The sequence below is a fragment of the Rhinopithecus roxellana genome, chromosome 4 (genome assembly GCF_007565055.1).
Source record: "Rhinopithecus roxellana isolate Shanxi Qingling chromosome 4, ASM756505v1, whole genome shotgun sequence".
Classification (NCBI taxonomy): Eukaryota; Metazoa; Chordata; class Mammalia; order Primates; family Cercopithecidae; genus Rhinopithecus; species Rhinopithecus roxellana.
The window spans coordinates 19974649-19999425 of record NC_044552.1 but is presented as its reverse complement, the minus strand read 5'-3'; the positions used below and the strand labels follow the sequence as shown (position 1 = coordinate 19999425).

Genomic DNA, 24777 nt, shown 5'->3' with positions numbered 1-24777 from the left:
GACGGTGAAGACTCCATGGCCAGTCCCCAGGAGTTTGCTGGATTGCTCCACTTTGGGGAGCGAGCGAGGAGCTGGGATTTGCGGACAAAGGGCCCGAAGCCGGAGTGGGGTGTCAGGCCCGGAAGGGGAGCTGCAGCAGGTGACTCCCAGCCCGGTCCCCACGGGCGGGCTGGCCCAGCCCGAGGCCGAGCAGGTCGGCCGCCGGAGACGGTACCGTTCTCGACGTGTCTGGTTGGACTCGGGGGTAGGGCTGGCGGGTGGAGACCCGCGCGGCCCACGCTTGGCTTTCCGGCTGGGGCGTTTCTCGGAGGCCCAGTCCCTTCCGAGTCGCGCCCGCCCCGACGCCGGCCTCCTGGACGCCGCTCGCGACGGGAACGCTCTCCAGCTAATGAGCTGTAATTACCCGCGGCGGCCCGGGCCGGCTTCTGTTTGCGTTTGCAGCTCCTTCCTCTCCCCACCCCGCCCCGCTGCCTCTCCCCAGATCAGCCCCGGTCTCCGCGGCCGCCCCCTGAAATTAGTCGCTGGAGAAAACAGATTCAAAGGAGACTCCCGTTCGTTTAGCTGGGTTCGTCGCAGGCTGGGTCGGGGCGCGGGGAAGACCGCGCTGAGGGAGGGCGGCCGGCGCGGAGGCCGGGGATGGGGACCGGGCGGGGGGCGCCGAGCGGGGAGAAGCGCCCTCGGGGCTCTGGCCGCGGCGCTCGGAGGAGCCCGCTCCCCCGCCCGGTCACCGCGCGTCTCTGCCTGGCGCTGCAGGGCCCCGCCGAGCTCTCATTTCCTCCTCGCTGGCCTTTGTTGTGAAGACACACGTGTGTTGAGGAGCGCAGCTGGGGTGGAAAGGTCAGAGGCACTTTCTTGCTCACGGGTGACAGCTCGCCCCGCGCCGGCCCGCAGCCTCCAGGCGCGGGGCCCGGAGCTGCGCGTTTGCAGGACCATCCCCGGCCCACCCGCCTAGGCCTGGCCGCGCCAGACCTGCCAGTGCCAGCGCTGCGGCCCCAGGCGGCCTCCCCGGCAGGGCTGCGTCCTCGTGCAGTGTGTGAGGTTTGCAGAGGCCACCAATCACTTGGCAGTGGCCGTGCGGAGAGTCGCTCGGCCTCAAGGACGCCAGAAGGCCTTGGGCGAGCGGCGGGCTCAGCGTGTTCGGAGCCCACACGTGCCTGCGACTCTCCACTCTCCTTGGGACTCGGCTTTGCAGCCCGGAGGAGGTGGCGGTCGCAGTCAGCCCCGGCCTAGGCCCAGGTCGGCCCTGCAGAGCTCGGCGGGCTTTCCGTACCGTTCCCAGCGGCGGGAGCGAGCTGCTGGGGTGACCTGGGAGAAGGAAAGAGTCGGCGTGCTCCTGCCTGGGGGCCCTTCCATGTCTGGCCTGCCTAGGAATGGGCCGCGGGCAGCCCCTGTCCTTCCTTGCGGGTCTCCAGTCCCAGCTGCAGGAGAGGAAGCGGGTATGGGGTGAAGCGCGGTGCTTCGGTTTCTGCGGTCGGCGAGGAGCCCCTGGCCCACAGGTCGAGAATGTGTACAGGCGTGCTCCAGGAAAGCTGCTTAGCAACTTGCTTTACCCTCTTCTATTCGAATGTTTGAAAATTAGGCATGAAACATACATGTGTCTAAGAAGGTGTTTGTGTTAAACATACATGACGTAGTCATTTCTGCACTCGTTGCCTGTTTAAGTTTGGAAGCTATGCTGAGTGGAAGGAGAGTAGTTCTGCTCATTATTCGGATTTTAAAAGCCACATCTATGGAATGTCTCCTACTATCAGTACATTACCTTTTCGATTCTCACATCCGATTTAAGAAAACCAACTTCTGCCAACCTTATTTAACGTGGAATGACTTATTCCTTAGAGGTTTGAAAGTTTGGTTTGTACTGTTTTAGGAATAAGGATAATTTTCCTGTGAAATATTCTAAGAAAAACTCCTTGATACTTTAACTAATAGCCAGTACATTTTGAAATTAGCCTGTGATGGCAATCCAGATCCATGGCGGGGGATCGGCTAATTTTTAAAATAGGCTCTGTAAAAAGCTTTAGGAGAATAAGTATTTTGTCCTTTATGTAGAAATTGGCACATTTATTTAAATAGCAATTTATGCCATGAGTACATAAATGCCAGCATGCCACATGCCATATGCAGTCTTGCATTTGGCATGTTGCATGTGTGGGAGGAACTGGTGCTGACTTTTCCGGGGTTATGTAGTTAGCAGACCTTTTTCACCAGACTGAGTGCAAACAAGCATGCGTTTTACAATTTATTATTCCACAAAATTTGTGTCATTAATAATCGATGCTTGCAAAGGAATAAGGCTCGATTGTGCTGGTGGCCTGCAAGCTCCTGGCTGTTTCCTGCGGGGTCAGAAACAAGGGTCAGGAAACAAGAGTGCCTTATAGTCCTATTGGGCTCTCCCTAACTTTGATAGGCCAGTAAAGGACATAGGGCAGGAAGGGTCTCCATTTTTAAGGTGGAATGTCATTAGTTTTATTCTTAATGGTGCAAAACCCAAGAGATTTTGAACCCTCTGCAGGTTGAGGCTGCTGGGACAGATTGCCCGGGAGGGACAAGAGGTGTCCATACTTGATCAGGCCTCAGGCACCCACACCAGTGTTCTCTGAGGCTGTTAGCAGCACCCAAAGCAAGGCAAGTTGGAGTGACAGTTTACCTCTACCCCTGCCCCGCCTCTAAGGGCTCTGTGAGAGGGGCTCTCATTTGTGAGGGCCCCCAGGGCCGTTTGCTTCAGAGCTTAGCTCCGAGTCCCCTGCTCCTTGGGCCTGCCTGGCATTGCAGGGCCTTCTCCACTAGAGGCATTTCACGGACAGTTCATGAAGCCATTAGCCCTTCCCACCCGTCATAAACAAATGTCGTGTTAGGGACAAGATTGATGGTGGCCAAGTCATAAAGCTGGCTAGGCAGGACAGAATATGATTGTGTGCGGGCAGCCATTCTTCAGCCAAGCAGAGAGATTGGGGTGTGGGACCAAGAGGCTGTGTCAGAGGCTTTCCCCCACCAATCTGAGAGGGGAGCTCAGGAGAGTTCCCGACAGGGAAGTTTCATTTATTCCGACAATGTCCACTTAGGCAGGAAATGAAACCCACTGAGATTTGCCATGGGGTCCTAAATGCCAGCTTCAGAAAACCTACTTTCTGAAATCTCCTATTTCCATTTATAACAAAGTCAAAATGTTCCCTTTTATTATTGACGATTTCCCTCCCACCTTAACCGAATGTCTTCCTTTGCAACTGGGGCTCTATCTTCTTGTCTGGAACTTCTGTGGCCTTGATTTCCCACCCCTTTTTAACCCATCTCCCCCTTTTTGGTGGGAATCCACTATAACCATTAGGCTCTGTGCGTCTTTGTGTCTCTGTTTCTTTGTCTCTGTCACTGTTCCCCATCCTTCTCCCTTCCTGCCCCCACAGAAGGCTGTGGGGCCCCAAAGTTTCTCCCAGATGTCCCCACTCCCAGCCCAGCTCCCAGGCCTGCATGCCTACCCTCCACTGCACCATCTGGGGGATGGGCCGGAGGCAGCCCTGGGGCCGAGCTTGCACCCAGGCCTGGACAGACTTGGGGCCACACAGCAGCCTGACTGGCAGGTTCCAGGTCCTAGTCGGCTGGGAAAGAAACAATACTTAAGTAAATGAATTCCAGCTCCAAAACCCATTCAGGAAAATGAAAGCAGCTTCTCCACGAACATTCTCAACGTGATTACGAGTGGAAAATTGAGCAAAATGTACCATATCCACCTTCTTGGAAACCAAAGTAGCGCGGAGAGCGTAAGGTTCAATTTAAGACCTTTGTTGTGCTCCTTTCCCATCTTACCCTGGCCCCAAAGAAACCCTCTGGTTTATATTATTTTTTTGGTTGTTTACTTGATTTTTTCCCTCACTGATTTCAAATTTGCAGCATATTGAGTGTATTATGGGAGATGCAGTAGGATCTGGAATTTCCTTGCACATAGACCTGGCCCTGTCCTGGAGAAGGCTGGAGCTCACACTGGGAGACACAGCCAGAGAGAAGAGGCTGGGCCTGTGTGGTCCTTGGGGAGGGCCTGGAATTGCTCCCAGCTCAGAATCTCCCTGCCTGGGGTTGGGAGGGTGACAGGCAAGCCTCGGTGGGGCTTTTCCCCGGCCCCTTCCCAGTCTAGAGGATGCCTCCTTTTCTCCCAAAGAGCATCTTCTTTCTCTGGGCTGTCCATGGGCCCCTCCAAGCCCACTGGTCCCCATGGGTGTCATTAGGACTCGACTGCCCACCCTCTCCTGTAGCTGCCACTGCAGGCCGCTCCTACTGAGGGGACTCAGTGGGCTGCTCCTTGACCCCCTAAGTCAACACAGCTTGGTGCTACTTGGGTGGGCATGGGAGAGCAATTTGTGAGCCCAGCAAGTGAGCATCAGAGCATCAGAGCGGGATCCAGGACCAGGCAGTGAGGCCTCTGGCTTGACCTAAGTGGTGGGACCCCAGGCAGGGCCTAGAGAGGCGGAGGAGGCTCCAGGGAGGGTCTCCAGCGGGGTGGGGATGTGGTTCCATGTACTCAAGGTTGGGAAAGGAAGGAGATTTTTGGAGAGCTTTGAGGACGACTTAGATCCTGAGATGAGGGAGAGGGAGATGGAAAGAGAGGGGAGGGAAGAGGTGGAGAGAGGGACATCCCCCCTCCCATTACCTACCCCGGGGAAAAAGCAGGAAAACCAACACATTTAGCGCCATTAACTCTTAAGGCCTCCGCATTTCCTTCAGTATAAAAGCAGGTCATTGGTCCCGGAGGCTGTGCCGGGGCTCGTTAATGGCTACAGACGTACAAACCGGACGGGGGGCGGGGGTGGGGGAGAAGCACGTTTCAGCGGCCATTGGATTTTTAAAAATCTGTTGGTAGAGTGAAAACAAAAATTGTCCTCCAAGTCGGCAAAATCGGCGTCCCAGACGGTGCGCAGGAGGGCCCTGCGAGGCCTGTCCCCGGAGCCCCGCGCCAGTCCGGTAGGCCCGGCTCGGTCTGCAGCCGGGTGTTCACTCGTGGATCGGGCCAGGCCGCGGCATTCAGGACAGCAGCGGCTGCGGAGCCGGGGCCAGGGGCTTCCTTGCGGTTCCAACGATTTTTACTATTATCACTCGCAAAGGACACATGCGGCCAAGGCGGGGCCTCACAGTGGCTGTGCTGGCCATCGCGTGGGGGAGTGTGCGCTAACCCACGGGCGAGGGGGGCGCGCCCGGTGTCCCAGGGAGAGCTTAGGAGGGAGACGCCCCGCCGTGGTTCCCACAGCCAGGGACAGCCCGGGTGCTAGAAATTCCCAGAGAGAACTCGAGGGGCTGATGTCCTGGTGTCTGTGGGGCTTCCTGCGCGCCCACCCCATCCCCCTCCCCCCTCTCAGGTTCGACGGATTCTCCTGGAGGCGCAGGACAGTGATTTCTAGTAAGTGTTTGGTGACAGCGGCATAACGTGACAGTCCGCTGCAATTGCCAGCTGGCTCCTGGGCGGGCCTACCCACGGGCCCGACCCCATAGTGGAGTCCTCGGAGCCGCCGGGCAAAGCCCCCTCCCCCGCCCCTGTGCAGCCCGCGTTCCTCGCGCCCGGCGCTGCCGGGGACAAGTGGCACAACAGGAAAGCCTCGCCAGAAGGCCCTTCCCAGTCGGCTTCCTCGCCATAAAAAGCCAGACTCCAGCCGAGGTCCTGACCCCTTCCAAATATACATTCCCTTGTCCGCGGCCCGCCACTCCCGCCCGGGCCTCGGGCTGTGCAGCTTCCTCCTAGGCCTGCCCGGGCCCATGCCTCCCCCGAAGCGGCGAGAGTCGGTGCAGCCCCAACTTCTAGTGCGTGTCCCAGTTTGCCAACCAGCTTTGCTCGCGTGCCGTTGGCCCGGAGGCTGCAGCGCCAGTCTCTGCGTGCGCCGGAGCGCACGGAGCATCTGCGAGGCCAGGGCTGCTGCCGGCGAGGGGATACTTGGATGAACACGGTGCTTCAGTCCCGCCCCAGCTCTCCACCGGAGCTGGAGGTTGGGGCGCGCTAAGCCGCGGCGCCCGGACAAGTGCGCGGGCCGGAGCCGCCCAGTCCTGCACCCGGGGGCTCGCGGCCGGCGCATGCGCACGCGCGGCGGCGGGTCTGCGCGCCCCAAGGCCCGGCCCCTCCCTCGGAACCCGAGCGGGGAAGCCCAGGGCTGAGAGCCTCGCCCCGGGTCGCCTGAGCTGGGGGGCGGGGGACGCAGGCAAGCCAGGTCTTCCCACCTGCCGTCGGGGCTCCGCCCCGCAGCAGCAAAGGGGTCCCCGTGCCCGTGGCAGTGCACGCTCAAGCGGACACACCGGCTCCCAAATTCGGAGATCAAAGGGGCAGCTGAGAACTGGGCGTCCGCTGTGTGTGACCCCTGACCGTGGAGGAAGGGCGGGGGCCGGAGTGGGCGGTGGGGCCTGGGGTCAGGCCGCGGTCGTCGGCTCCCGGCAGAGGCGCTCTGGCCGAGGAAGGGGTGAGGGCGGGTGGCCTGCCCCTGCCGTCGTAGTCACACCTGGGGCGTTGAAATGGGCTTTGGGGATCGAGCCCACTCCCAGCGCGCCCCCCAGGAGAAGCCCGCAGCTCAGACCTGGGCCGTGCGGACCCCTGGGCGGGCTCGGGGGCTGAGGATGGCAACACGGCCCAAGGTCCAGTCGCGAGTAACAACCCCGACATCACGGCCCCTCGAAGACGTGCTCCGGGCACCGGGGGTGTGAGCGGGGAGGCCTCGGGCCTCGGGCCCGCTTGGCACGGGGCGGGGGCGCCGCCTCCAATTCCTGGAGATCAGGCCTAGACCCCGAGTGTTTTCAGGGACACTGTGGACGGCGGGCCAGTTCCCAGCACCGTGTTGTCCCCCATTGCCGCTGCCGCTTGTTAAAAGTATTAGCGACCCCCGTGATGAAAATCCACAATTTCTGGAGGGTGCGGGTGGCATGTACGGACGTGAAGATCTCTTTGTGAGGCACGTCCACGCACACACAGGGACACTCATTTTGTAAAACCTAGATGGGCGTTGCCCCCACCCCTCCATGCCACCCGCGTACCAATCAAAGCTGCAAGTTGTAGAAAATACCTGGACGTGTGTGGGCTGCCCCTTGAAACAAAATTCACCCGGTAGGCATTCCCAAAGACAAATCAAGTGCGTAGGGTGCTTTGAGACTTGGGGCGGGGGGGTGTTAAAAAGTTACTTGTAAACAATACGTTTCAGGTAGTTTTCAAGTCAATGTTTAAAGTGTTGCCTGCTCCAAGCTCTAATAACACATTAGTGTTATAATAACACTCCTTGCCTCTGCCAGGAGCCCTCCAACTGGCTGCCAGAAGTTCCACGAGGTTCGTGGTGTTGGTGTAGGCGAAGGCGGCTAAAAGGGGCGAAAAAGAGCCCAAAGCCATCCCTGTAGGGTTTGCCAGCGCCGACCCGCCCCTCGCCAGCGCCCGAGGCCAAGCGGACCCGGCCTTCCTAAGGAGCCATCTTGCGCGCAGCACCAGCGGCCCACGCCCTTTAGCACTCCCTTAAGGTCGCGCAGCCTGCACGGCTGAGCCTGCGCCCCTAAACAGCTGCAGAGGTGCGACAGGTTTATTATGCTGGGCCTAGCGCGCTCGAAATTCCTTGAAGACAAAGGGCAGCGCAGAGAGCCCGCGAAGGGGCCTGGCCTGCGGGTCAGACGGCTGCTGCGAGGGCCGGGTTCCACGCACCTCCTGCACAAACTCGGGCAAAACTGCTTTGCCATAGTATGTGAGTGTACTGAAGGTTTAACTTTCTCCGTTTTTCCTTCAAAAAAATCAAGGTGGAAGATGTTTTATAACATTTGAAACGAATAGCCAAAATTTGGCAGAGCAGGAAACAATAGGTTCACTGAAATTTAATTGAGATTTAAGATAGAAGAAACCCTGTAATAAGAATTGTCTTGAAGGATGTCCAAATGAAATTTTCTCATAACACAGAAATAGATAAAAAATGTTGAAGTAAATCTATTCTCCTTTTTTCCTTTTAAACACATACACCAGGAAGCCAAATGAACTCCCGCTCCTTCCATTACTCAGGGTGCAGGAGCAGTGAGAAGGTTGCAACCAAAAATACTTTAGTTTCCTTCAAACACGGATGCTGCCATCTATTTGGAGAAGTAGAATTCAACATCATGGCTCAACTGGAGTTTTATAAACCCCTGCCTGGAATCTCTTCTGATTCTAAGTGTCCAAACAAGCAACAATGAATTAAACAGGGCCAAGGCAAGCCTGAGGGCCCCTGGAATGGTCTCTCTTGGGTGTGGGAAGGGAGGTTCCAGTGGTCAGAGGAGAGGGGGTGCCTGCCCATCAGGGTCAAGGCTAAAGGGAACGTGACTCTTTGTGAGATTTGTTGGAGGATGTGTGACAGTGGGTTTGGGAGTTGGGTTTGCAAGTGTTTGTGAGAATGTGTGACCGTGAGATGGCATGTTTGTGGAGTGTATGTGCACTTGTGAATGGATGTGCATGGATGTTTGTGTTCGACCCGATGTGTGACACCATGTGAGTATGTAGCTGTGTGTGTGCCCACCATCTCGCCCAGGCTCGGAGGCCCGGCCTCCCAGCAACCATGTGTTTCCAATTAGCAGCATCCCGCCTGGGAGTGCAGAGAAGGCGAGTCCTGGGGCAGCTTCTGAGGAGCGGGTGGGCTAGCTCAGGCCCCCCAGTTCTGCTCCATCGAGGGCGAGGCCGCCCGGCCAGCATGCTTTCGCAGCGACTGGGCAGCCACACAAAGAGCCCTCTCTCCTGCGCCAGCCGTTGGAGACTGGGTCCTCCCCCAGATCATAAACCTGCCTGTGAAGACGTTCAGAAATAGTTTACCCGCATTCACACACACATGTGCAAAGGCTGGAATTCCATTTGCTGTAAAGTTTTATTTTATTTTGCTTGGAAGGGGAGTGAGGGGGAGAAGTGTCCTGACCTAATTTGTTCTAGGGCAAAATACTGTTAATTTCATGCAGAGGTATACACCTGTACACGAATCCCTGCTTGCTGCCTGTGGGTGTCCTGCACATTTGTGCATCAGCCTACCTGTAGCTGTACACCACACACAGCTCAGGAGCACACACCTGTGGTCTCACCCAGGCCACCTAAATGATGCACTCAACGAAACCAGATCCAGAGATCTGAGGCTGAGCCTTAAACCTTTTTATTATAACTTCAAATTAACGCTGATGTCGTTCAAGTGCATAAGCACAATGTCTGGCATGTATTAGGCACTTAACATAAATGGCAGAATGAATACATTAAGCTTAGATTTAAAAAGTGACCTAGTACTAATAAGAAGAGGGTGGAAATACGCACTGTGTGAAAGATTCTAGACCACAAGGAAAGGCACAGGCTCAGAGACCTCTAGGTAACCGGGGGCTTTGCCATGGAATGTTCCAACAGTATTTGCTTACCTTCAAGTTTCTTCTTCTGACCCCCCTCTATTTCTCAAGACTTCTTTTCAGATGGTGAGAACCTTGGGTTCTAATTATAGTCAGCAGAGACCAGCCAGGGTGTGAATTCCTCCCTTCTGCAGGAACTAGGTTTCCAGAGTGACTTGTCACCAGGAGGGGAAAGGAATGTCCCAGGCAAAGACTAAGGAGGAGGCTCCGCAGAGCACCCCCGCCCCCTTAGCCTTGCAGGAGTCCTCCCACCAAGGGCTTCTCAAAACAGGGCAAGGCCTGACCACAGCGATCTCATTCAAAGGCCTGGATTGTGGGGTTTTTGTTTGGGGACCCTTATAGCCATGTTCATAACTTGGAGAAAACATCCACACCGACCCTGTAAATGCTAGTTCACAGAAAGACCATTTTTAATATGAAAAGAGAAAAACAATTTGAAGGCCCCACAATTTGTTGTCTAACAACATAATTTCAAGTAAATTGAATATGATTAAAACATCTTGATTTCAGAAAGCCATTCAGAGGAGGCTTCGACAAAAGCGAAGCGACCCAAACCCTGGAGGGTCATATCCCGGCTGCTACAAAACTCGGCGGGGCGGCTCGCTCCTGCGGCCGGGACAGCGCGGTGGCAGCAGGGGCCACAGGGGACCCGCAGATTGGCACGCCCCTCCCCATCCCCACAGTGCGTCTGCACCGGCGACTGTGCGGGGATTGTAGCCGGAGGGCGGGCTGGCGGGCCGGGCTCCGCGGCTGTGCTCAGGCATTGGGGTTTGTCCTCATGAGCTCCACGTCGGCGTGCACCATCTCCCTCACCAGCTCCTGCAGCACAGGGGTGGGCGTGAGGGAGGAGCTTCTGCCACTCTCTCCTGGTGCCACCCCACCCCGGGTGTCCGCCCCAGAGAGGCCTCCGCGTCCCTCATTCCAGTTCCCCTCACTTCTCCCGCACCCCGCCCTCCGGGCTTTGGGCATCGCAGGCGCCTCAGGCGCCCGACCCTGAGAGCTGCCACCCTGCAGCCCGGGGCCCCGCAGCGGGCGGCATGCGCCCTAAGAGATACTCACATCGAAAGCGACCCGGGGCTTCCAGTTCAGCTTCTGTTTCGCTTTGGTGCAGTCGCCCTGCAGAAAGTCCTAGGGAAGAAGAGGGGGAGACGAAGCAGGTGTGGGTCGGGGGGCAGCAGGTCCCGAGCCCCGGGGACCCCCACCGTTCCGCTCCCTCTGAGCGCACAAGGCTCCGGGTTTCCCTGCTGTCGGTCCCTGCTGCGCGTGTTCAGTTGCGGCTCTCGGCGCCGTAAATCACTAGGTCGCGGTTAAGAAGGTGCTGTGCGGGCCCGTGAGGACGGTGACAGCGATCCATCCCCAGCTCGCCCCAGCCACCTCCACCCCTCTTCTCCCCAACGAGTCCCTTGGACTCTTAATGCTTTTTTCTCTTTTTCTTTTTCTTTTTTTTTTTTTACGTTAAGTTGTCAGGGACACTACTGTGAGAACTGTTTCGAATTACTGCACTTCTCCGGCTAGGAGGGAAGTGAGTAAATCACCAGGCGCCCCTCCCAGTTGCCCGTGCCCCGCGCGCTCAGCTCCTGCTGCAGGGCTGGCCGCGCCAAGCGCCCATCCTACCCAAAGCCAGCAGCCCCGCGGGGAAGGGACTTGGGGTGTGGGGCGCGAGGTCCCAGGACTCGTGGACCCCTCTGTCTTGGTGGGAGCGTGCGACCCTCTTTCTAATGCGCCATGGATGTTTCTTCCTGGGCGGTGGCTTTGGGCTTTTCGTCCCCACAGTAAAGTCAGTTCACATGGCCTCCTGCACACACACGCGTTCATGAAACGAAACTGGAGTTTCACGAAGCAATACTTGCCTTAGCGTCCAGGAACTCTATAGACGGTCTATTCTATTCTACCCCTATGCTACTCGGTTCGATTCTGTTCCTAAGAAAATGCTGATCTCGACCCACTTGTCCTTCCACGATCCAGCACGGAGCTGCAGCCAGCAGCTCTGCAGGACCCCGCACTGCCCACCAGTGTCCCCTCCGGGAGTGCGTTCCTTCTCCCGCTTTCCCCAACTGCTCCACCCGAGGAAACAAGGGCATTTCATTTCCATCTACTGAAGAGGCGTCCTTGGAAGGAAGGCTGGCGAAAACAAAACCAGTGGAGAAGAAATGAATCCTGCTCTCAGCCCCTGCTCACCAATGCCTTTGTTACAGCTCTGTGAAGACTGATTTACCTGAAGATTGAGATGAGTTCAAGATCAATTACAAAATAGGAAAGAAGGAAGAAAGGAAAGGAGGGAAGGAGAAAGAGGGGAAGGAAAGGAGGGAAGAAAGAAAAAAGACTTTGAGATACATAACTGTTAGAAGTGAGATAAATATTTAGCTTTTCCATACACAATGTACTCATCAAATAACACATAAGATGTGATTCCTCGAAATAGAATGCGAAGGCAGTACAAAAATAGCCGATCTTCGAAGGAGAGAAATACTCGATTATTCTATTTCAGCTACATACAAATTAAAGAACAGCCTAAAAGGAGTTTCATCGTGTGGAAGTAACAGACAGTCAAGCTGCCACTGAAAGCCTTTCCTGCTTATTTTCTTCAGACTTCCCTGAAACTTGGCAGGCGGGGGAATTTGTTCTAGATTCATGACGGGAAAGGTCGGGAGGGCAGGGGCGGGACCTGCTTTGCCCTGGGTTTGGAGCTCGCCTTCTCTGCTAAGCCTTCTAGAGTAGAGGCTGTCTGGATCCTACTGAATGTCTGCACCCCCAGGCTTGAAACAGGGCTGCAGAAGAGTACATCGTTCTCATCATCCATCACTACTTTTTCAAACGCTTTGCGCTTCGCAATACACTAAAGTACCAGTTTCCTCCCCAGAGTGTTAATCATACTAAAACAAGTTATTTCTGCTGGCCCTAAAAGTCCATATACAGATTCTTCAGGAAAAGTAGAATACAAAAATTAGTAATTAGCAATTTAACATAGCGCTACAAGGAAACAGCAATATAAGCAGAAAAACAAAGTAATTTATTTTTCTTTCCCCTCCCTAAATAAACTTGTATATATTTCTACAGGCTTCTATTTTGCTATAAGCGTCACACAAAGATACTCTTTCTTTTTCCCCAGAGGAAGCTGAGCAATGTGGAGTCATGCAGCCCATCCCTCCCCTCTCTCAATCCTATAGCAGCTAGATGGTGTGGAGAACCATGGTTATTGTTTAATCACATCACACTGGCTGTAAATCAACCAGCACGGCATAGGATGCAATTCATGGCCGTGAACTTACAGTTAGCAAAACCCTAAAACCCGGTTTGGCTTCAAATCATCTTGGTGGGCTTGGGAAATGGAGCTTTGTATTGTAATTATGTTTCCTGTAGTTTTCTACAAGGAGCTCATGATACAAAAACAACCAGGAAACTACCATTAAGGACAAAGAAAAATGGTTTCAAAGGCTTAGAAACAGACATTGCTGCCATACACTGTAAAAGTATCTCACTGAGACCAGAGACGAACCCAGTTACACTTCTCAGCTTAGTTCTGAGCCTAGCTCCAATACTGCAGTCTAGCTGCTTCCTTTAACCTCCTGCCAAGGCTCTGTCTCCCTGAAACTTAATTAGAGCAAGAGACCTTGGGAAGAAAGAGGATGAGGTCCCCTTAGAACAAAACACCGGCTCTCTATGCCAGCTGCTCCTAGACTGACATCTGGACTGGGCAGTAAGCTTATGTTCCAATCAACTTTTAAGGAAAGATGACGAGCATCCCAGCTTGTTTTACACTTAACTGTTCCTGAAGGAATTTCTTATTTCTTCCCATTGTGTCGTTTATAGAAAAGATACAGTCAGTGGTTCATTCCTCATGGTTCTAGGCACAGGACACACCTAAAGCATGGCATGGGGAGGGCCTGTGTGGAGAGTGCACATAGCTCTAGAAGGAGAGCAATGACATGGATTCCCTTCTTTAAATAAGGCTTCCTGTGGGCTGAGAAGAAATCAGGTGGTGGATGCTGTGCTCATACAACGGGTCCAAACTGCCATGCTCAGGTACAGAGCTGTGAGGAGTGAGAGGGGAGTGTGGGCCCTGATACACGTGCCTTTAATCTTTACCTCCCTCTTAAAGATTTTTGAACTTCCACAAATCTCCTCCACTAGGGTATAATCAGCTCCTAAGGACAAGAGAGAAGCATGAGCTTATCTGCTGCGCTCTTTTCTTCTTTTTTGACAGTTCAGTTCCTTCATTATACATATGCTTACAGCCTTAGTATGACAAACGCCGAATTAAAGTGATGATTTTACCTACAGCTTCCAAAAAGGACTTCGTGCACTGGGTGGTCTGGAGCTTTTCTTTAAAAAAGAGAAAATAAAGCTTTGAGAAAAATTTACAGGATTTCTATGTGAATATGACATTTCCTGAACTCCGGCTTCTGGTGTCTTCACTGTTTTCATTGCTATTCCTTAGGTGAACTATACGGTTTCAATATGTCATTTATAATTGTCAAATTCAATTAGGTTTAACTGAGCATTTTACAGCAGCAAAACAGCAGGAGCAATGTCTCGGTCCACATGGCCCTTCAGATTTCTGACTCACGGACTGTGTGTATTCATTTGACCTTCGGGAGCTGTCCTTTAGCTGTACCATCCACACATACTTTTACGGAGTTGCAAACAGCAGCATGGAGGAGGGCATGTTTGGCTGCAGCCATTTTTTAGGCTTTCCTGGCTTATGCTCTTGTTAAAGTGAACTGATAAAAAGCCAGACCAAATGCTGGAAAAGTCATTAAGCCAGTTTCTGAGCCCACAGTAGTTAACGCAAACTCCAGAAAAGGAGAGACCATAATGTGCCGTTATCTTCTACCCTAACTACAGGTCCCTTTCCTCAGATCTCCTCCATCTAGATAACAAGGCAGCTTTAAAATCACACTGGTTAGTTTTCATTCCTTCCCCGGATGTTATTTTGATCATTCTTTAACACATTCATTCCCTTTGATACTCCCAGCTCCATACCACTTTCTCTAAAACCATCGTGGGGAATGCTATTATTAAACAGATTGTATCACATAGGATGATTTTTTGAAGTTCACAGTCTCATTTCATTTTCTCCCCTTTTCACTGAGTTTGCTTTGGGAAAACGTTAATATTGAGTTCAAACTAGATGTCGGATGCCACATTTCCTCAACAGGTCTGCTTATAAGACTTGCAAAGAACATGTTTAGGTGGAGAAATATTTTAAGAGTATGAGATCTTTTGGCAGACTATTGTTAAATTTCTAATGTGCCTCTTGGAAGAAATTGACTCTTGAGTGCTATAAATAGGAGAAGATGTATGGACGGGGATGTTAATAAGGAAAGCCGAGACCGATGAAAGCCTTGGCGAAATGTCTTCAGGAATTTAAGATACAGAGCTGTGAGTGGCACTTAATATTCTTTTTTCCCCCCTTCTACTTTTCTTAGAAAAACAAAATTGAGGAATAGCTCAGGTTCCAAGGGAATAAAAGAATGCCAATGAATTTGGTTCTTGATCCAACTTTCTGCCAGTATAGAGTGAACAGGAAAGCTTGACTCTGGGGTAATGTTTCTTTTTCAGAAAGACAGAACTGCTAAACAACAACAAAAAGCCTCAGGAAAAAGCTCGCAAGTCGCACAGAGTATCCTAGTCAAGATTCCAGATAGTTGAGAATAAGACTGGGAAATAACAAAAAATGAATTCTGAAAGATCCCCGAGAAAACTTGCAATATACAATATCTCTTCCTGGATGTAGCTTGAAGCCTTACATGCTCATGAATTTATCCTTTGGTTTAATCCTTCCCAAAGAGGGAGCGAAGGTCCGGGCAGTAAGAAATGCTGTGGTGTTCACAGCGGTAATGAACATTCCCCCTCTGTTCCCTTACTGCTGTCTATCCACACAAACTGAAGTGGAAGGCAGACCTCTCCTTTAATGACAGGGGCGATAAGAGGAGAAGAAAACAGCAGGCGGTCCTGTCTGCTCAGGAAGCGAACTCGGTGGGACTGTCCATCAACAGAGGCTAACAGAATGCCCAGAATGCCGGCAGAGCTCAAACAATGCTCAGGCAGCCTCAGGGAAATGGAGTCAGTCAGCACTGGCCCGAGGAGGGTGCAGGCAGTGGAGAGGAAGTGGCAGAGGGAGCAGAACAGCTCGAGCAGGCCCTGCACCACGGCCTTGTCCGTGGCCACCCTTATGGAGGCTGCTGTGTGGCAATCAGCAATGGTGTAGACTTGGAATAAAACCACCACGGGGCACTCCCACCGTCGCCACTGTCACCTCTGCTGGGAGCCTCCTTAGATGACTCAGGATGTGCGCGGTCCAGTCCTCCTGGATGGTGCCTAATGGGCACTTTAAAATCCTCTGAGCACCCCTCTTGCTGATCCCACTTTTCTGATAGGATCTCAGTTGGTAGATTTTGTCATTTGGGATCAGCAGCTGTTAAGCACTACTAAACAAATGGAAAGAAATGCATCCATCCACATGCATGCCCCAGATACCAGCGGAAAATCCAGCCAGCACAGTAGAGCTTTCGTGGAAAGTAAATGAGAACACGGCCTTCATTATGTGCCTACTTGTCAATAAAGCATAGGGTGGTAAAAAAAATTACAGGTGCTCACTTCATGGAAGGAGAACTTAATGGCATGTATAGTGCAACCTATATATAAATGGATCATTTTCATTTATATTTTAAAAATATGGTTGACATAGTTGACATAAAACAAGAACTATAGCTAGGCAAAAAAGGGCTCTATAAGCTACACAGACAACATAATTATTTAGGAGAAATACAGGATTTAAGCAAGTTAACTTTCTTTTAAACAAAGTTTTAAAAAATATTCTGGAGAAAGACCTTTCTAGCAGACATGCTGGAGATGCGTAGAGGTGAGTGCATCAGTCCTCTTTCCTCCATGGGATGAACTGCACGTGGTCTATGCAGTTTATGCCACCCCAAAGCTTGTTCCTTTCCCCAGACCAGGTGGTTGCCCTGGCCGCGTCCCCCTGCCCATTGGCTGCCTGGCCTTTGACTGGGACAGAGGAACACGTCCCCACCTCCTGAGTGGGGCCCAGCCCAGGAACATGCCCACTCTCTGCCCTGTCCAGCCCTGTGCAACTTTGAGGCCTTCCCCGTTCAGCCAGGCAGCAGTCTGAGCCAGCTGAGCAGAGGAAAGCACTTCTCAGAAGCTGCGCTGGGAAGCTTTTGGGGAGCTGCCTACTCACAGGTAGGTGTCTAACAGGTTTCTTTAAATGCAATAACCATATAAGACTTTGGGGATGTCATCTTGCATCATACATATTTACAAGGTGCTGTGTCTGTCTGTACCTGTTCTACATCTATAATTGCAATCGTGGAATTAATTTTTTGTTAGCTTTATTTCTTGATCCCTGGTGCTTACAGTAGCATCAACCTGGGGAAAGCTAGATTAATTACTGTAACTAGAGTCCTCTTAGTTCCGGTTACTTCACTGATCTCCACTCTGACTAGCTGAGATGGGGAGTGGCTGACTCACAGCTGCAATGCAGGGGCCATTTAATGAAAAGGAGATAAGATTGTTAGTGACCTCAGCATTCCAGGCTTCAAAGCCAGCACCATCTTGGTTGGAAATTACTGGTTGCTGTTAATAACTGGATCTAGGGTGTAAAGATTTATCCATGCTGGAACGAGGTGGCAAAACCCTGAGGACAGGAGATAAAGCACCTTTGAGTGGACCGATTAGGGACTCTTGTGACATTGCTGGCAAGTGGCACCCTGGATACAAGAGGCAGGCTGCTGTGCACTTGCCACCTAGGACTTTCTACCCTCAAAGTGCTTTATAGACATCAGCTAATTAAGCCACAAAACAATCACATCCAAAATGCAACTTAAGAGATTTTGTATCTGTGGCAGGTGGCCTCTTTCCTAGAGATGAAAGTTCTGTGCAAAGCAAAGTATCTCAGAGGTAAAAGCTAAAGTAATTGTCATCTGGCTTATCTTTACCCTGCACCTTCTCATCTAGGAATGCCTACCTAGGCCACAGGGTATCCTGAGTTGCATAAGAGGAAGGTAATTTTCCTTAAGCTTGTTTCCTTCTAGTTTGTTAGGAAATCTACCCACCTCTTAGAAATGCCCCAATAGCACCACCACCACTGCTTTGGACATTAGTACTACACAGCACAATATAGATGGATTTTTTCCTTTGTGGCTTTTCTCAATGTATACAGTATATTAAGTCCTCCAATTCAACACACCTCACTTCAATAATCCATCTCCTTCCCTCCCTCCCTCCCTCCCTCCCTCCCTTCCTTCCTCCCCTTCCTCCTTCTCCCCAATCCAAATATAAATAACATAACAGGGTCATTCAAACAGGGTCTTAAAAACATATACCCATAGGTTCCTCCAAACATTCATTCCCTCAGCCACTTCTTAAGAAACTCAAGGCCTAGTCAAACACCCGACCACATCCAGATTCTTGCTTTCTGGCCATTCCTCTGGGGACTTTTATATTGGAGAGAAGATTAAGACAATTACTATGATATTTGTTAGCAAGTTTTTGGAGAGGTATGGAGAGGAGATGAGCATGATGACGACTCTTTAGGTTTACTGTAATTCTGTTATCACCCATTTGGCCACCTATCACCACAGGAAGGCTAACGGGGTTTTGTCAGGTGTCTACACTACATGGTCACCTAGCACTTCTTCTTTATATCTTCATGAGAGGAACACAGTCCTATACCAAATGCATCTGCAGAGGTATTTCAGCCAAGTACTTGAGAATGTCACAAAGTCATCTAGTGGTCAGGTTCTGCTGATTCCTAGTCCAGCAGTCACAACACTCAATAGGACAAAGCCCTCCACAGTATGTGTTGTAAGCAATACACTTCACACACATTAATTTGAGTGGCAAAGAGGTCTCTAAGTAATAGATGGTACCAACACACAGAAATATCAACTTAATGCTGGATGGAAACTGACATAGAGGAGTCCATATTGTATGATTTGCTGTATGTGAGGTCCTAGAACAGGCATCCATGGTTATAGAAACGAGATTGGAGGACAGGGGAGGAGTACTGACTGGGAAGGTTCACCAAGGAACTTTCTGGAGTGATGAAATGCTCCTTATATGAATAGGAGCGTCGGTTACATGAGTACGTGCATTTGTCAGAACTGATCAAACTGCAGTTCAACATTTTTGCATTTCACAGTGTATAGATTTTATCTCAAAACTAAAATTTGATCAGATGTGATAGCTCATGCCTGTAATCCCAGTGCTTTGAAAGGCTGGGGCAGGAGGATTGCTTGAGGCCAGAAGTTTGAGACCAGCCTGGGCAACATGGCAGGACCCTGTCTCTACAAAACAATTTTAAAAATTAGGTGGGTGTGGTGGCACTTGCTTGTGGTTCCAGCTACTTGGGAGGCTGAGGTGGGAGGACTGCTTGAGCCAAGGAGTTTGAAGCTGCACTGAGCTATGATTAAACCACTGTGCTCTAGCCTGGGTGACAGAATGAGACCTTGCCTCTAAAAGAAAAAAAATTCTTAGACACAACCAACATGGAGACATTGCTGGGGAGACCTGGAATCATAAAGTGGCTCAACCACTTAACTCTTTCTTAATACCTCTGAGATTCAGGTTTTAAATCTGTAAAATGGGGACAGCAATGCTTGCAAAGTTGTGTGAGAATTCAAAATTGCACAGGAAAAGCAGCTAGAACTATTTCTAATTCATCCTATGCAGGCTTTCTATCAAGGCTATTATTTATCACTAAAATGCAGGAAAAATGATTCTTTTAATTTCTTGTAGTAACATCATGGATGAAGATACAATATTTTGGGTGGGCTGTTTTAGTTTTTCTTTGATGCTTACATGCAACTTTTACCCTGCACCCCAACCCTTCCTCTAGTTTTAGATCATCATTTTCTGAATAGCTGTAACAGAGTGTAGAAGATTTTGTACTCTGCTGTCCCTCAATTTCTGCAGACATTTCACAGGCTCTTGCTTGCTTGTTGCCACATGTTTACTGCTTTAGGCCTTGGGGAAGCAAACATGGACAAGAGAAGGCTGTGGCTGTCATGAAGTCCATGTTCTAGGGGTTGACAGCACAAGAGTATGCGGAGACGTGAGTTTCGGCTGATGGGAGCGTGAGGGAGCGACTGCAGAGGGGCTGGCTTGCTGGAGGGTGGGAGGGCACTCTGTTGGCTGGGCGGGGAGGCCTTCCTCAGAGGTGACTGGATCAGAGATCTGCACAATGTGCAGGGGCTGGTCACAGAAAGATCTGGGGTGTAAGGATCTCTTGGGGACACTGCAGGTAAAAAGGCCTTAAGGGAACCTGGAGAGAAGGCTGCTGTGACTGGGCATGGAGAGCGAGGGGGAGGGGAACCCATGACCACGAGGCTGGGAGGGACACAGAGGCAGGCACTGTTGGCCTCCCTGGTGGTTTCTGCCATGGAGCCCGGGCCTTTCCCAGCAAAGCCACATGGCTGCGAGGCTCTGCTGTGCCGTCACAGTGACTGTGCCTTGGAGCACCTACAGCCTGCAGGCTTTGGCTGGAGGTTGGAAAGCTGGCTACCTCAACTTGATGAAGTTTACAAGTCTGACTTTCTGGTGCCAACTTTTGAAAGTATGGAACTGTAAACTGACATTTAGCTGTAAGTGTTTTTAAAAAGGTGGATGAGTCGTTCTTGCCCTGCATGGCCCAACTCCCTCCTCCCCTGGAAAATCTGCCACTCTTTGATGTGCTTGGGCCACCTAACCTAAAAGCACCTGGCGACTCAGGTGCAGGCCACTGCAGCGGAGAGTCAGGACTGCACCCAGCTGGCCCTGACATGGAGACTAGGGATCACCAGAGGCCAGAGGCAGTAACCTGGCAATGCTACTCCAGCACCTGCTAGGGTGTGCTGTGACAGGGCTGCCCCTCTTCTGGCCAAATGATGACACACTCAGCCTCTGAGGCCGACTGAGATGCTGCTGCACCCTTCATTTCTTCCTGCCTGCAGTGAAGCTGTGACCCTGAACTCCTCTTGCTGGTTAAGGGTCTTCTCCTTTCCCAGTAGCTCTCAAGAGGATGAGGCACAGCACTGAAACTTGCCTGAGTTTTGAAAACATTTTTACGTTACTCTTGCGTGTATGTGTCTTTCTCTCTGTCTCTCTCTGGGTGTGTGTCTCTCTGTATCCGTGTGCACGGTGTAAAAGTTCACCCATTTACAGTGAGAACCCACTCACTTTGAACTCCATCCTTTACTGGCCCAGCACATCGAATATGGAGTTTGGGCTTTGCTCAGAGCCACAGGGGGTTTTAAGTACCGGGGCATATGCTGTGATGGATGAGTTCAAAGATGCCTGCAGATGCTGCCCTGAGGGTGAGAGAGAGGGGCAAGAGCAGGGGGAGAGACCGGCTAAGAGACTCCAGCCACAGATGTGGTGAGAGAAGATGGCGGCCTGGACACGAGGGGTCGGGTGGGGACATAGGGACGGAAAGGCGTGGGTGCACTTGAGATGATCTTGGAGAAAGAGCAGAAAAGGCCTCCCTGGGGTTGGAGGTGGGGGTGAGGGAAAGAGGACTGACAGAGAACTCCCAGGATTTTTGTCTGAATGAGAACCTTTTCATTGCTTTCAAAGACATTCCATGAATCAGCAATGCCAGGAAAGAAGTTCTCCTAGTGGAGTCTGCATGTGCCTCTCGCCACAGCCCTGCCAGCATTGCATATCATCTCCTTTTTCAGGAAACCCCTCATTTCATGATGAGAGAACAGGGACTCTCAAAAGATTGCTTCTAGAGAATCACCTGTGATCTCTCATATCATTCCATGGAGCACGCCTTCTTGTTTTGATCCTGATTTGAAGCCAAGGCCTCTCTGCTGAGAAAGTCTGCTTAGCTCTAAGAAAGGAGCTCCATTTCACATGTCCTGGCTATGCTTCTGTGAAAGGGAGGCTGAGGGGAAATAGCTTGTCTTCTTCTGTGACCCTGGTCTACGGGACAGGCAAGGAAAGGGTTAAGGCAAGCTGTGTCCACTGCACAACCAACATGGCCCACTTTCATCCTCCGGCTGCGGCAGGAGGAAGTCCGAGAGGGGGCCTTTCACATGACATCATAAAAGCCTGATTTATCGCCAGCCACCAAACATCGAGAAAATCATAACATCCTTTCAGGAAAATGCAGTGGAAAATAATCAGGCTGACTTTGATGGGAGCTTTGGTGGGGACTCTGAGTGCGACACTGTGTGGCGACCCTTGGCAGGTGCTCTGTTTGCCATCAGGGCCAGCCTCACAGACAAGGCTGAGGGTCTGTGCCGTGCAGAGCCCACGGGGAGTGTGGCCCTCACGTCTGCAGAGCTTGGTTCATACTCTGCCAACTTGCCTAAAATGATACTTTGGTGGATGTGAAAGCGCTTTGGAAAAGATAGCTCTATCCAAATGTGAGAAATTACCGAATACAGCCTTGTACATAACCCATAGCCCCTCCAGGGAAGCAGGGCTGGCCTCGGCACCTCCAACACTGCGTGTGTGACTTGCTCTTCTCTGCTCTCAGCTGGGGCTATCTTTAGGACACTACTGTTTGGTTAGAGCCCTTTCCTCACAAGGCACTTTTCCTACATTGCATTTCCAGAGTAACCTGCCACCGTGGCAGCCCTCCTCATCACAAAGAGGACTAGGAGATGACAGAAAAGAGACACTCGAAATGTCAGCAGAAATAGAAATAAAGGGATGAGACCCGCGTGCCACAAGTAATCTGTTCCAGGAATGTCTGCATCTCTTCGGTGCTTCTCTTGCTCAGTAATTTGATAAAACCACCAGCAGGAACCTCTTCTCCACCAGCAGGAACCTCTTCTTTGATGTGCACAACATGCTCTCCAAATAAACACAGGAAAGAGGGACGAGGGTGGCCTAGAGTGTGGGATAGTTCTAGAATTCTGGCCACATCAATTCTAAAAAGCCTGTTGGTGTAGAAAGTAGGCCTATCTTTGCAAAGTAATGCCTACTCTGAAGGTCTTGGGATTCCTGAGTTTGGAGAAGACAGACATTATAAAGATTGAGCCAGGGCTGACCAAGGGCTAGCCTGAGGTTGAAGGTTGGCAAAAATCAACACCTGGAGTCAGTTCAAAGTTACTTTCACTTCATTTAACTGTTATACCAGCAAGTGTGCAGCATGAAGATTACTCACAAGATGATCAAAGACTCATGTGAGAACACAGCCACCAACACCTCTCTGGCCATCCTGAAGGTGCCTGGAAGGTCGGTGCTGATGCGGCCCCCATGGAGGAACAGGCTCCCATGGAGGGATAAGGCCCCAGGCTGGAGAGCTCAGGGCCTAGACTGACACTATGAGCCTAGGACTGGGGGCACTGGCTGCCACACAGGCAGCCCTTATCATGCTGCGCTTATGTCCTTGCAAGTCTGATGCTTATGCACACCAGCGGGCCCTGGAAGGTCTGCCCATGCCTCACCTGCCCAAGATTCTGTGCGGGAATGGGAATGGCATGGAGGGCAGCAGGAAGGAGAGGTGAGGCCTAGGCCTGGCCCTGCAGCACAAGCTCTGAAGCTGGGCTTGCCTCACCTGCACGTGGGGGAATGCTGGGACTGGAAGAACTCTAATGGCCTCTCTCCAAGCTACTGCTTGCCATTCTGCCAGGCCAGCTGGTGCTCGCATAACACCTTGAGACTGCCTCTGTGCCTTGGGGACCCCGCGCTGTGCCTCCTAGCCTAGCGCCAGGCATGGCTCCATGGCAGCTGTGGCAGCAGAGCAGTAGGACTTAAGCTGTCCCAGCTGGGCTCCATCTGGCTTGTGGTCTCCACTGAGTCTGAGTCAAGCCAGGTGTCTGGGGGAGCCGGGTGACTCAGCACATTGTCAGGTGGCAGAGGGTGGTGGAGAGGCCTCCCTTGGCCCTGGTCGCCCTGCACCTCTGCCCAGTAAGGCCTTTCCAGGCATCTTTCCAGGCCCAGGAGCCCCGCAGCTGGGCATGTGCTTCCCGGTCGGCCCTGCAAACAGCACTTGTGAGGAGGCAGGTGGCCTGGAGGGTGGAGGTCTGACTGGGTTCTGGTGTGCTGAACAAGACCCCGAGGAAACTACTGATTCGAACTCTCCCCCGTGAAAGCATGGCTGGACTTTCGGAGGCTGTCACTGATGGCAAGTCAGGCTCTCTGGGTGCTTATGCTATCTCGTGGCTATAAAGTGGACACTTGTGGCACCTTATTGCCCTGGGTGGAGCACGTCACTGAGGCACTTGCATAAAACATCAATAATGGCACAAGGGGGAAGCAAGTTCCCCACCAACACAAATCATAATCAAGTGGCCTGACCTACTGCAGACTGTTGTGGGGACGAGGCCTCTATGCAGAAGGCTCACAAGTGGAGCTCCCTCTGCAGTGGGCCAGTGAGTCCCTGCACTTGCTGTTCAGGATGGGTTTTTTACCAGTTTAGGCAAGGGTTCTCTGAGGGCCCTTAGACCAGCAGCAACACGCCCCTGTCCTTCAGCTTTCTAACAGTCCTACGAGGGAGGCAAGGAAACGGCGGTGCTGGTAAGTAGGTAACTTGCCCTGGGCCACTCGAGGTGCATCTTGGATTCAAACCCAGGCTTCTCTGACTCCAAAGACTAGGTTACTAGCCCATTAACCTAGACCACCTCCCCTGGGAGTCTTCTCTCTTCAGTTATGTGGTAACAATAAACACAAAGCCACGTGTTCACCACCAGGTAGAGGCTGAGATGTGTAAAGAAAGAATCTGCCAACAACATGGACAGAAGAGAGAGAATATGTTTCTGAGCTCCAGAGGTCCAGATTAGATTACAGCAGAGACAGGAATGGAACCTAAGAGTTAGAAACAAAGGTGGGGGCATGAGAGACACCAGGCAGAAATGAGCATGGGTCTGTCTCTTCATGTCAAAGTCCCACATTAAAAAAGCCCGATGCAGCCTTGGGTTTAGAGCAAAACAAAAATTCCACTGTGTTTCTCCAGCTGGAGATGAAAGGTTTCACAGACGGAACTCTGGCTGAAGAAAAAGCATCTTTGATTCGGTTAATTAATGTAGCTTTCTCGAAAACACAGATCAACTCCTCGAGTGCCATCAGGATGGTCGTGATCCTGAACTTTATACTTGTAAGTAGCTTAAACACAGGCCAGCGGCTCTGTACTCATGGATGGATTCTATGCCCCAGCCCCCAGCCCCCGACACGATGAGGCCGCAAGACTCCCAGAAGACTTTCTCAGGCAGGACTGGGCTTTGGGGGGCATTATTCAAGGAAGTATTGCTTCTGAGGATGGCAGGGAACACTCAGCGCCACCTGACATGGGATCTGGGGTTTGGGACACTTCCAAGGGACCTGTGCTTGGTATCTGTCCTCTTTAGAGTGTTCTTTTCTATGAGAGGAACCCACCTCACAGAGTTAGAAAGAACTCTCTGGGTCTTATTCATGCCGCCACCATGACTACTAACAAATATTCCTTAGGGTGTGGAGAGTGAGGGGGACCATGTCAATGGGACC

General features: G+C 51.8%; 2 protein-coding genes across 2 annotated transcripts in view; both read right to left on the bottom strand.

Annotated features, from left to right (window-relative positions):
• Positions 1-3177: 3177 nt before the first annotated feature.
• On the bottom strand, positions 3178-6614 carry LOC104654246. The gene has a single exon (XM_010353346.2). The coding sequence runs from the start codon at positions 6048-6050 to the stop codon at positions 5115-5117; it is 936 nt and encodes a 311-aa protein (XP_010351648.2). The 5' UTR covers positions 6051-6614; the 3' UTR covers positions 3178-5114.
• A 3114-nt stretch (positions 6615-9728) lies between these two features.
• GMDS (GDP-mannose 4,6-dehydratase) overlaps positions 9729-24777 on the bottom strand; it is a 641167-nt gene continuing 626118 nt past the window's right edge. The window contains exons 10-11 of the mRNA XM_030928548.1: positions 10402-10470; positions 9729-10161 (exon numbers count right to left, since the gene is read on the bottom strand). Of these exons, the coding sequence (XP_030784408.1) occupies positions 10099-10161; positions 10402-10470 (132 nt within the window). The 3' untranslated portion in view covers positions 9729-10098. The remainder of the gene's footprint in view (positions 10162-10401; positions 10471-24777) is intronic.